This window comes from Cariama cristata, unplaced genomic scaffold (genome assembly GCF_000690535.1).
Source record: "Cariama cristata isolate BGI_N322 unplaced genomic scaffold, ASM69053v1 scaffold26989, whole genome shotgun sequence".
Classification (NCBI taxonomy): Eukaryota; Metazoa; Chordata; class Aves; order Cariamiformes; family Cariamidae; genus Cariama; species Cariama cristata.
In genome coordinates this window covers 52587-65535 of record NW_009638331.1, presented here as the reverse complement: position 1 = coordinate 65535, position 12949 = coordinate 52587, and the positions used below count along the sequence as shown (strand labels likewise).

Genomic DNA, 12949 nt, shown 5'->3' with positions numbered 1-12949 from the left:
GTTAAGGCCTTCATCCTTCAGATATTTACTACTTACTACATATGTAACCATGTACTTTAATATTTTCAGGGTAGGGCCTTAGACCTTGCCTACCAGGAAGAAATTGTACTGAATTAACTATACTGATTTAGAAATTGATTTAGTTAAATCAGAGCAACTCTCCTGAGCATTTTATATCACTTCAGTTTAAGCCATGAGTCAGTGAGTAACAAATCAATTCTGTTGGCAGAGAATGAGAAAGATTATACTGGATCTTCAGCCCTTCTATCTCAGTATTTATTAGGCTAAGGCCTCTTCAGGGCTTGTTGCTGTTCTCTTTAATTTTCTCTGCCTAATGGACCTGATCCAGCTCTTTATGGCATAAATGAGGGTTTTTCCATGACCTCCAGCTGGGAGCTGGAGATGGCAATATCTTTATTAAAAATGGAGAGAAGCTTAGAATGACAAATAACTCCAGTCTGCCGCCTCACTGCATACAGAGTTCTCAGATTGTGGCTCATATCGCAGAAATTGCCTCTGCTCTGAAAATGTAGTATTCTACATTCAGGGCAGGAAAATTCATCCTCTAAAGACAGCAGTCTCTACTAACATTATGCTAAAAGCATCACTATGCAAAGAGTTGTAATCTGATTCAATTTTCCCAACAACAGCAAAAAGATCTCACATATATTTTGAGATGGGATGAAAATAATCTTTTTGTCAATCTCCACAGATTTTGTGCATTCAGGTTGGATAGATGTGGGACTCAGGTTATTCCTGGTTTTGTACCAGCTTAACCAGAAACTAGACTGATGTTGCACTCCCAAATAAAAAAGCACAGCTTTTTCAAAATGCATTTCAAAAAGTGCTTGCTTTTTTTTTATTGTTCTCCTTCTCTACCTTTCTTCACACTTCTACAAATTACTAATAATAAATAAGAAGGATATCTGAGAACATGCTGAATGGGAATATGCTGAACAAGAATATGCTGAGTTCCACTCACTGAAAATTTTGCTTACTGTTCCCAAAGCTGCTTATTCCCGGCTGTAGAGAGCAGCGGTGTAGCAGGAGTTGAACTCTTGGAGTGTCTGCCTATTCCACAAAAGATTAACTCACTTGTTTACAAACCTAAGATTTTGGTTTAGTGCAAAGTCATTTTTCTCTTTCTGAACTGGATGTTAATAAAGCTATAAACTCTGTAACCAACAATGTCCTGGCATGCTCTTACAGTTCACCTACAATTCACAGCTCCTGGAAGTCTTTTTATTGTACATAGTGATGCCCCCCTTCCATTTCCATCTCTATTCCAAACGCAATTTCTTGTTTATTTCACAGGTTTATGATGGAACTTACATCTTTGCCTAAATTTCTTTGGACAAGTGACAACAAACTTCTGTATCACCATTTTCCAGACATATTGGCTACTGTTCATACCACACAAGACATTCCCGAAGAAGTAGTTTTTGGACCATGCATGCTCCAGAACACCCTGCTGGACACCGTAGCTTTTATTGCTCTCAAGTGTTCTGATAGACGGAACATCCACTATGTATTTAAGGTAGGAGAAAGCATTTAATGTTAGTCATATCAAAAAGTGTTACACCATGCCTGAGAAGGTAGCTTTGCCAAGGGCTGGATTTTTGTTTTGTTCAGCACAACTAACAGGTCCTTCAAAGGGGAGAAGTAGCCAGTGCATTTCTGATTTATAAACTGTAGACTGGAGGGCCCTCAGTGAAAACGGATTCCCTTGCAGGAAGAATACAAAGTCCCGCTTCTATGCTGATGATTGATCACCTGCTTCAGCACTGACTGGGAATAGGAGGAAAGAGGGACGAATAGTTTAGAAACTTCATGCTCAGGTTTAGTCCTTACAAAGGACAAAGGAGGCTTACCTGGAGGTGTGATGGCCCTGTGAGACCAGAGGGGGAATACTGTGGCATTGCACTGATTCATGCAGGTGGGACATTCACAGCATGTGTTGACAGATCTGAGCAAGCTAACCCAGTTTGCTCAGTTATCCATAAAAGTAAAATCACAATGGCAGTGATCTCAGCACAGGCTGTATGAACTGTAGAAGGTATCAGTCAGGCAACTAGTCCACACAATCTTCAGACAGCCACAACTTATTACTATTAGTACATGGACATCCTAAAGTTACCCTAGATGTGTCTGTCTGTGTTACAGCTGCACTTGTCAATCACTGTAGAGAAGCCACAGAGAGAAGTCTGTGAAACAAAAGGAACTGTCAGGTAGAAGTCAGAAACCTCAGGACTGTGATGGAGTGTTAACTCTCCAGCTCTAGTTCCCAATTTTTTTTTTTTTTCCCTAGCCACTGTTTATTATAACATTTTCATTTGGACAATGCATATTTCTCATGCTATAGCATGGATGGATTGGGAGAGATCCAGGTTCTCCTAAGAGTTCTGTGCTCTAAAGGAGAGAAGTCCTAGGGAGTATGTGTAATATGGAAGATGCAGCTGTTGGGAGATACCTGTTTGACGCTTTTGCTTTAAGCAAATTAAGAAACAGAAGAAAAGGCTTCAGGGTTTTTCTGACTATTTGTTTAAGTTTCTGGCACAAGTTTGCTTGCTTGGACGGTGCTATTGTACTCCAGGAGAATTACAAGCTCTTTGGAGAAAGATCTCTCCTGAAACGAGGCTTTATTTATGGAATATTTCTGTATTTCTCCTGGGAGTTTTGGAATTACTGTAGTCTCAGGAAGAGCCTCAAAGGGTTTCTACATGGAAAAGCTCTCCAGAGGGATGGCTTTAGTGTTTTGCTACATTTGAGCTGAGTAATTGTTATGCAGCCATGAAATTGCATGCCTGAGTTGGCTCAGATCTCTGTCTTTTGGCAGTAAATACATCAAATTTTGTGCAAGTAGCTGTTTCAGATGTAATCAGTGGTCCTGTTAGCTATTCATAATTAAAAGTAAACCTTCCAGGACTCAGGAACTATTGTTAAACTCCTGATTCTGTGTGAAGACAACAATTCAGTCATGATACTATGTTGTTATCATGGCACTGAGGTGCAAAACAGGAAATGAGTTTTGATATGCTGGCTATAGTACAAACAGCATACACACAGGAATAATTTGATAAGGAGTATTCTTCGCAGTTGAGGTTCATGTTCATCATAGTTCAGCAGCACTCCTGCAAGACTTTGGGGGATATTATTTCTAACAAGGGTTTCCTCATCCTGGGCTTTTATGTTTACTCCAAAAAAGCGCTACGTTTTTTTCTCTCATCCTCTTGGAGAACTTAATTGGAGCTCCTTGGGCCAATTTGTGTACTTGGGCAAAGAAACTGCCTTGGCAGCCATTGATACAGGTGGTTCTTTCCAGCCAATCATTTACTCCAGCAAAGCAAACCGGCCCCTTACAAAGCTGTCTGTCCCACTGAGTTCTTCTGCCTCTTACAGCTTCTTGTGGGTTCCAAAGAAGAGTCTTATTCTCTCCCTTCTCCTCCAGCCTCTGTCAAGGAATCTACATTGCCTTCATAGCCCAGCTGTGACTGAGCCTGTTGGGCTGTGAAGCCTTTACCTCATATCTGGGTGCAAAGGATTCATCTGAAGGATTGCCATCTCCAGAAAAAGGTGGACTTGCAGGCTTTGTAGTGTCTCTAAACACACAGAAAAACTAAAGCTGGTGCATGCTTCTAGTTGACAGCATGCAGATCTTACGTTTTGTCCTTTACTCCTCCCCATGTCCTTTAAGCTCTCTCAACTTTTTCCCTGGAGTCCTGGTTCCTGGAGGAGCTGTGTTCCCTTTGACTTTGCTAGAGCACTGGGTAGATGCTTGGTATTTCTGAAACAACACAGAAACTAATAAAGGACAGTCTCTGTCATAGCTATTAGTTACAACCACTATGTGTGGGTGGGTGGCTTGTGTTGCTGTCAGACTTTTGTATTTCTCAATCATTGTTAATTACCATGGTGTTTAGAGAGAACCAGTTATAGGGCATACGCATTTATTTTCTTCCTTATACTAATTAATTCTTATCCTAATGGTCCCTTAATGTTTCATTCTTATATTCAAGCTACTAATGTGGTCATATTTTTCATGGTAGGTCATAGTCAGAGAGAGTTAAAAACAGAGAAACAAATAGCCAAAATACTGTTTCTGATACTAAACACCAATGAATGGCTGCTCTGCAATTAGTGGAAAATAAAGAGCTATACATTGCTTGGGGTGAAATTTAGATCATACTTGTCATTAGACATTTTTCATTTCCAAACTTCTTCCTTTCTAAACAATGACTTAGTGCTTCAAAAATTAGTTGAAGCTTTTTATGCATGTAAATGTTGCCCTTGATCACCCTGTATTTCAGCCTCCAAGCTACGAAAATCTTCCCTGCCTTTCAAATACTATGGAAGACATAGATCTGCTGTGGTAAACACCAAGGAAAAACCTATAAAGAAACAAATTATTCCCTATTCAGAGCAGATGCAATAAAGTGACTAAGATGGGAGCCACACACTGAATGAGGAAGACAAAGCCAAATGTTTTATAGTTATATTATTTCCAGAGTATGGTCAACCTGTGACTAAAAGACTCAGGAGTCCTGTGGAGAAAGGACTATATGTGGCTGAGTACTGGGTTGTAATATGCACACAGAAGGGAAATTTAATTTGAGCAGTAGACTTAATGTTATTTTTTTAACTTCTAAGTGCCTGACCTTGCAACCTAAGCAACATTTTTAAACTTAATCTGTTTGATATTTCTGAATGCACACATACTGAAAGTAAATCAAGCCCTTGCAACTCTCAGAAATAATTTAATGGAAAATATTAATCTGATGAGTTTTTATCTGTTTAGATACCTTGAAATGAATTTAATCGATTCATCAAAGGCAGGAATAGGAACATACAATTTTATTTCTGAAAAAGGAAAGAGATAATGTAAGTGCTTCTTAGTTATATTTATTAAAATCTGATTTTAATGTAACCTAGCCAAACAGTTATATATGCAGATGTTGTCCCCCTGGGGTGTTGAATCAAATAACCAAGATTATTCTTACACCTCCTGATCTATATCCTCTTATGTCAGTCAAAAAATCCACATGCAACTGCCCAGAGTGTGTGTTCATTTCCAGGCTCACACTGCACTGATCCAGGGGTCTGCACGTCTCACACTCCCCAGACCACAGCACTCACACCTCTCCTGACTTGTATCTCATTTTCCCATGGGATTGAGACCCCTGCTTACAGAGGAGCATACTTTCTGTACCTCTGTGATCCACACCTGATACAGTCACGTGGAACAACCTGCACTGGACAGAGGACATCATCCTTGCCGTGACTGGGCTAGAGATTGACCAATGTACCAGCCTTGGCATTGCCATGAGAGGTTACATGTGAACATTGGTATCTCCTTCTCCCTCTCATGCAGCTGTATTCCCAGAGCTCACAACACTTACACCGGGGAAGTCTTCTCCCTATGATGACTTTGGATTTGATGACACTGGCATATGAACTGGGCTCACAGCTTTGGCATACTGACTCTGTTTGAGGCAGGAAACAGGCTTTGTTCTTGAATTCGATGGAAATCTATTTTGGGTTCCAACACCTGAAACTTCCCTTTTTTGTTTTCTGTCTCATAGGTAGATGTTACGTCTGTGCACAGTCCCACAGGACTGCCTTGGATGAGACTTGTACAAGCAGCTGCCAATAGCAAGGAGCAGAATTTGGAAGCTTACTTAGAAAACAGCCAGTTATATTATCGCTCTACCAGGAAAATCAACAAAAACGAGGAGCTGCTTGTCTGGTATGATGAGGAACTTTCCAGTCTCTTGGGTTTCGATGAGATAAAAGCTCAGAGTCCCCAGAATGGTAAGTACCAAATTGCTGACTGCAGGGGTTACTGAGGATTGAAGTGAGTCTGCAATTTCTTTAGTATATGGTGATCTTGTAATACAGGAAATAAAACCTGTCTAAATCCTTAGCCAGTCAGCTAGGAGAAAAGACCTTCTACTTTGGGGATTGCGCTGGAGGCATAGAGCAAGAACAAATTTGCAGTTCTCAATGCCATTTTCATTGCTACTTTCCAGCATAGCATGGTCCACTAGGGATTAATGCTGAAATTTTTGAGCTGTGTAATTGAAGTCTATGCACCTGCCTAACTTGGAATCTTAAAAGCCTAAAATATCCATCGGAAATATGCCCTTTTTAGCTCGTTGAGGAATCAGGTATAGGCCAGTGTTCAGCTTTAATCTTGTAAATGAGCAGAGCTATAAAAATACATAACAACACAAACAGTACTGCATACAGCACAGTCTGCCTATTTAGAGTGGAACACAGTGGGAAGGAGAAAAAGGGCATGATTTTAATTCTGAGATGTTGCTAGAAATTTATTGCTCTAAAAGAAATTGACTTGGCAATTGTTGGAAAAATAAAAATCTAGATTATGGAGAGACTAATCAAATCACTGTCAGGACCATGTCATGGTTGACTCCCGCTGTCATTTCAGAACAAAACCCTTTCTACATTCCCTTTGGTTGATTTAAACACAGCTTATATAGGTTGGTTAGTAAAGGCATAGATTGGTAAAGGTATGAGTTGGTAAATTTATATGGTAATATATTTGCCTATAAATTAATATTAAATTATTAATATAGACAGATTCGTAGCAGGAACTTACTAAATCATTCTAACAGATTTCAGGGTATTCTGTTAGCTCCTGTTTAGATACACACTGTCAGCCCTTTGAATTTACCAGGCAAAGCCTTATCTATACAGAAAACACTGTATCTAGATTCAAGACTTTAAACTAGCAGGTATAACGTTCCATCCAAATCAGCAGCCTTATTTTCCTATAAAAAGTTCAGTTTCTGTAGTTTGGGAAGTGATCTAAGCTGTGCTGAGCAAACAAATTAGGGGTTTGTAGTTCTCCCCAAGCGATGTATGAAGTTTCCAATGTATCCCAGGCCTTAGGTGCGGTCTGGCATAATTTGCATTTAAAAACCACTGTGTGTTGTGAAATAACGTAGCATGGATACTGTTTACAAAGGTTAAGGTGTACCATACGTGTCTTCGTCACTGAATTATGTACTGTCTATTCATGGGCAATCAATCACTCCAATGAATGAGAGATGCAGTACATCTGAAGGCCAGAAGGAAACAGTACTCCCCATTCCTCCTGCCCATCACTTGCATTGTTTCACTTTGAACATTATTTTCTGTGCCACAGGCATCTGTGCCTTAAGGCATATAGCAGTTTACCAAATGAGCATGAGTAAAGGGCTTCAGGCATTCTTGTCAGATGATTAGTGAAAGATATTAAACTTCCGGAGTATCCTATGCAGAAAATAGAGGCTCATGTCAAAGTCCAGGTCTAAAACACATTATTACTTGGATGTGAGGAATTTAACATTCAGCCTGTATTAAAGCCAGTGACTTACTTAGGAAATGTAGACCCAAATCTGAGTTCAGATTTCAAATTGTCAAAAAGTCCATATGGTTTTATCTAGACCACTGTGTACTGGCCATTTTACATAATACAGACTTGCCTTGAGCGTCTAAATGAAAGCATTTCTGCAAGTAGCACATGGAAGCAAATACAAGTCAACAATTTTCCATAGCAGCAAGGGATCTCATTCTGCAGTGGCATTAGCTTTACTATGTGGAATCTTTTACGACACAAGAAATGTTTCTGGTCAGTTGTTTGTGTCAATGACAGGGTCAGGACCTGCATCCATCCATGATTCTACCTTTGCAAAACTCATCATCTGTTGTCTATTTCTGCAGAGTTGAGATGCCAAGAATGCAACCGAGTCTTTAAATGTGAGTATTCCTATCTCTCCCATGTCCGCTTCCTATGTGTCCCAGAGAAGAGCGCCCTGCTATGGAGAAACTTCCAGAACCCTAAGACTGAAAAGAGCAATTTAGCTGAGCAGACCACAAATTTCCACAGCCTGGCAAGGGATCTAGAGGTCAAAATGGCAGCTTGTAAAGATGATGCCCATGGTCTCACAGGAGAAAGGAGAGCAAAACCTGAAGAGGCTGAGAACAACAGGAGCAGGAAAACAGTGTTGTTGGAGAAAACCAATAATCTAAGTGAGGAACATAACTGTGGGTGCAAAGAAGAGGTTGGGGCAGAGCATGCATTGGCTGGTTCTTTCTGGAAGCTTAGTTCAGAGAGGCAGTCGGCTAGGAAGGATGCTTTAGAGCAGAAGCAGAGCGCTTTCACTGAGGTCAGGAAGATGAAGGAGAAGCTGAGGAATGAGAGACCGAAGGAGCCAGAACAGGAGGATGGCACAGTGGCTTTTGGTAAAGAGCATGTATCAAAGGAAATGTTGCTGAACTCCTCTGGTAGTGCATTCTCCTTTGTGTGGCCCACCAGAGCCCGAGGAGAACAAAAGAGTGCTTTCAGCAAACCCAGTAAGTGTCTAACAGAAAGAGCTGCAATGAATTCTTCTCATCCCATGAGTGAGTCACCAAAGAGCCTGGGGGAACTGTCTGGCTTCATTGCCACCACAGACATCACGTGCTGCAGCACTCTTCTCAATTCCAAGTTCTTTGTCAGTGATTTGTGTAATGCTCAGATGCTGCAGACAAGCATCATTCGGAGCAATGTTTTCCCATATACCTCAGAACCATGGCCCAAACAAGCAGGAGGACAGTTACAAAACACAACCACTTCTTCTTCCTCCTCCTCCTCTTCCTTGACTCTTCTTCCCCCCACCTTCACATCCTTTGGAGTGGCTGCCCAGAACTGGTGTGCCAAATGCAACCTGTCCTTTCGCATGACATCCGATTTAGTCTTCCACATGCGGTCACATCACAAAAAAGAATACTCTTCAACTGAATCCCAGTGCAAGAGGAGACGAGAGGAGAAGCTAACATGTCCCATTTGTCATGAATACTTCCGAGAACGTCATCATTTATCCCGGCACATGACTTCTCATAATTAGAGCTGTGCAGACATATCTCACCAATGGACTGGGCAGGTTGGGTAAAGGAGAATACAGTTCACTTGTATCTATTTCTTTTTGAGTTTACATTAATTTCTTACAGGAAATCACTGTTTACAATAATTTATAATAGATGCTTTGCAAAAAAATATAAAATGTTTACAAGAGTCCGAGTGTAAGTTTTGAAAACTCAACTTAGCCCTTGTCAATCTATTTTTGAGGAAATAAAACAGTGAAATGAATGCACATGCAGTATTAATTTGCAAATAGTTGGGAACAAAATTATTGTTTTGCAGAGTTTTCTTTGCTTGTGTTTGATTTGCTGGTGTCTGTATAGTACGATGTAAATACAGAAGTAACAAACACCTCATTGAATGAGGAATCTTTAAGCACTAAAAAAACAGAGCTTATATGCTAAAAGAAAAGAAGTTACTGTTTCTGGCAGCTTTGGTGGACTCTTACTCCTTTATGTTAGCTGAATCAGCTCTCTTATCAGATTTGTGAGTCTGAGTAAAAAACTTATATCTTACTGTCCCCTTGGCTTTGAAAGGGACTTAAGACACTATCTGAAATTTGTGATTGTCAATAACTGATCAATAGACTGACAAAAGGATGTGACTTGTAAATCAGTATATGTGAGATCTGTTCTAGGCTCTGCCACTTTTGAAATATCTTTTACAAAGTCAAATCAACCTGGATCTGTATCAAAATATGACCTGTTGTCAATGTTACCATGTAGACAGGGAGCAAAAATTCTGCCCTGATGATGTGTGCTTGCAAGATTTGTGTGACTAGTAGGCGTACAGATCTGATGAGGGTGGAGTTTGGCCTGTGGTTTTCTGGGTTTGGATATACTAAAGGAAGCAACTAGGGTATTTGAGTTACTATTAGCTACTGATAGACAGAATCTGCACGCTTTAATTATGGATGAAAGGCTCTGTTCTGCTAATAGCTAGAAGAGGAACGTCCTTCAAAAAATGACACAGGCATACATGAATTGCATTGCATTAGACCAGCTTGTCTATTCTGTGGTTTCTACATGTGCCAATTTCAGCTTTTTTAAAAAGAAAGCGCCAAATTCTCTCTATAGCCTGTCCATATGAATAATTTTTCTCTTGCCTACTTTGGTTTGAGCTCTGCTTAGTCTTAGACGCAGATGAGTTTATACTGCTCTGGGTCGGGTGGGGGAGCAACAATCCTGTCTATTGTTACTGCAGCTCATCTAATTAGCCTTTCATAACTTTTAAAATCCATTTAGGGGCTTCCTATTGATAGCTTATGACAACGTGTTCTTCAAGCGAGCATTTCTCTTTAATATAGTATTTTTTCAGGTTGTCTGATGTTTTTGTGGCCTGTCTCTGAGCCTCACCTGCTGTGATTCCCTTTCAGATAGAGACTGATCAGAAACCACTCCTTTCCCAGATAAGAGTAAAGGATATTGCAATATGCTCCTTATTATTTTCCACCATACTGATGATGTAGTCCTGTGTTTGTCTGCTGCACATTGGGCAGAAGTTTTCTTTGAGTTCCTATGGTGATGCCTAGGCTGATAATGCAAGTACCAGCAAGGAAACGTATCTGAGTGATAAAAGACAGCCTGAGAGTCTTAGGCTGTCAGTTGGGATCAACATATTACACTCATTGTCATCTCTTGGGAGATTTGTATAAGTCAGGAGACTATATTCTTCCCTATATATTGCTGTTGAACATTAATACATGGCTGTTTCTTATTAACATAAACATTTGACTTATTGCAGGCTGACCACTGGCTGTGTACCCCAGCTTGATTTTCCAAACATAAAATTTTAACTGTTATGTTATTCCTTTGAATTCAGAAGACATAAATTGAGACTGGAGGTCTGGTTGGATTGTAGCACAGCTTTCCAAGGTCAGTGGTGGAAGCTCTTTCACTGGAGTCATTAAAAACCAAAATGAACAAAAGCTTTGAAACATGGAGCACAGGGAACAACCTTGCATTGAGTAGGGCATGATGTGGTTTCCTTCTAATCTTTCCATCTCTATTTTGTGTCCAATAACATTTACTGTGTAAGGAATATATTTATGGCAAGGTTTAATGGGCCAAATTTCACTCCATCTGGTTTTATCTGGGTGCCAGCCAGTTTACTGTGAAGTCAGTGTCCATAAAGTGTAATGAAGGACTCCATGGTGTAACTGCATTCATATGTGCTTAGGGTTATAGTTCCCATTAGTAGTTTAGGCCAGATTGTGATCTCATTTATTCCAGTGCAAATCCTGAATAATTCCATGTTACTACTCCTGATTTACATCAATTACTTTAAGATCAGCCTGTCCCAGTATAAATAAGACTAAAGATTTTTTGGTACCATTGCTGCAAAATGTTCTCTTCTGTAATTACTGAGAGATGCCATGTTTTCTTAACAGTTTTATGGTTAGAAACCTAGCTTCAGATTTCTTCTGGAAAAAATAAGACCAGCTGTGTAATGCTCCCCAGTATTATGCTGGCACATCGCTTCAACTGTACTCTGCTCCAAGGGCTGGTTCTTCCAGTGCGCTACACCTGGTGTATCATTTAGATCAGAATGAAGCAGTACCAAGTCTAACTGGTTACACGTTTTCACTGGTTTTGTGTTGGTGTCAGTGATCTTGAGAAAGTGTGGAAAATCAGCCACTGATAAACAGCTGCTGAATCTCAAAACCTCTTTCAATGGTGTGTTAGATCTACATCCTTAGAGGTCTCACCAGTACTCAAACTTCTTCACTCTGCTTATGGTATGAAGCTTAAGCAAGCAGCAAGGCTACAGGGAGAGATAGCTTTCCTGTATGTCATTAAGTTGTTTGGGGAAAAAAAAAGAAAAAGATAAGAATTCTTACTGAGTTCCTCTGTGGGATATCTCAGCCACAGCAACTTACATACTGTGATGACAAGCAATATAAATGCATTCTGTGCAGAGAAAGGCAAGAGAACCAGTTATGAAAAGTGGCAGAGCTGATTCAAAATGCAAAAATGAAGACGAGAGGTTTTAAATCAGCTTTATTTCTGGTACTGTCCTCACCTCCTCCAGCTGCAGGGGCAGCACAGTTTGGTCCTAACATGTAAAGATTGGGGATTTTCTTCTTGCAGGCAAATGTGTGCAATACTGTCCTTGCTCCTTTGTAGGTGGCTACTGGCATAAAAATTGAGTGAACGAATTGCTTTTATAGGCAACTAAAGCGTTTTGTGAACTAAGACTTGTTTACACACACGACTAACCAATATGACATCTTGTTGCCTGCTACATCTGTGCTGACATCAGAGCAGAACAGCATAGATGCCAACAGAACCAGAACTTGATTCTCTATGTGTAAAACAAGCTCTTGTGTAAAGCCCCTTGTGCAGGCAGAGGGAATGTCTTTCATATGACTGAAGTTTAACTGAGTGTCTCACTTAAGCTGGGTTACATAAACCAAGTGGCTTATCCAAAATTTTTGCAGATTTTATGTCTTCAAACAAAAATATTCATATTAAAGCTGAGTGAACCAAATATTGCATAGGCAGAAGGAATCCTAACGAGACAAAGAAAAACAAACTTCCTATAATTGAGTCATGCTGGAAGTTTTTTCCCTTATGTCTAGAAGTCTGAACATTTAAATTGGTGCAAATGAAAGGAAATCCTGCTGGAGGAAAGGTGCTCTGCTAGAGCAGGGGATTCGTGAAGAAATGAAGGGACTTAAGGAACTCATGAAGGACTGCATTCTGTCCCAGCACAATATTGTCATTTTACAGCAGGGATCTCTGTCTTTTCTACATGTAGAAATGCTTGGAAGAAAAAAAAAATGGAATTTTGTTTTTTAAAACAGGAGGAGACAATTTGAAGTCAGCTGACTGGTTCTTTTCCTGTCTTTGCTAGCAACTGCCTGTGTAATTTTGATCAAACCACTGTTTCTCATGGCATCTGTTCTGGGTCAGTGAAAAGGGACATAACACAATGCTGCCAAGTTTAGCTTGTTCAGGCTGTGTTTCTGCAGTGGGTTGTGAATTTAACAATAGGGAATGACAGATTAGGAAATTTGTTCACTCATTGATCCCTGAACTTTTTCCA

General features: G+C 40.1%; 1 protein-coding gene across 1 annotated transcript; it reads left to right on the top strand.

Moving 5' to 3' along the window:
* Positions 1-1317: 1317 nt before the first annotated feature.
* On the top strand, positions 1318-9124 carry ZNF488 (zinc finger protein 488). The gene is made up of 3 exons (XM_009708666.1): positions 1318-1537; positions 5580-5808; positions 7723-9124. Exons 1-3 carry the CDS (start codon positions 1319-1321, stop codon positions 8886-8888), a joined length of 1614 nt encoding a protein of 537 aa, XP_009706968.1. The 5' UTR covers position 1318; the 3' UTR covers positions 8889-9124.
* The last annotated feature ends 3825 nt before the right edge of the window (positions 9125-12949 follow it).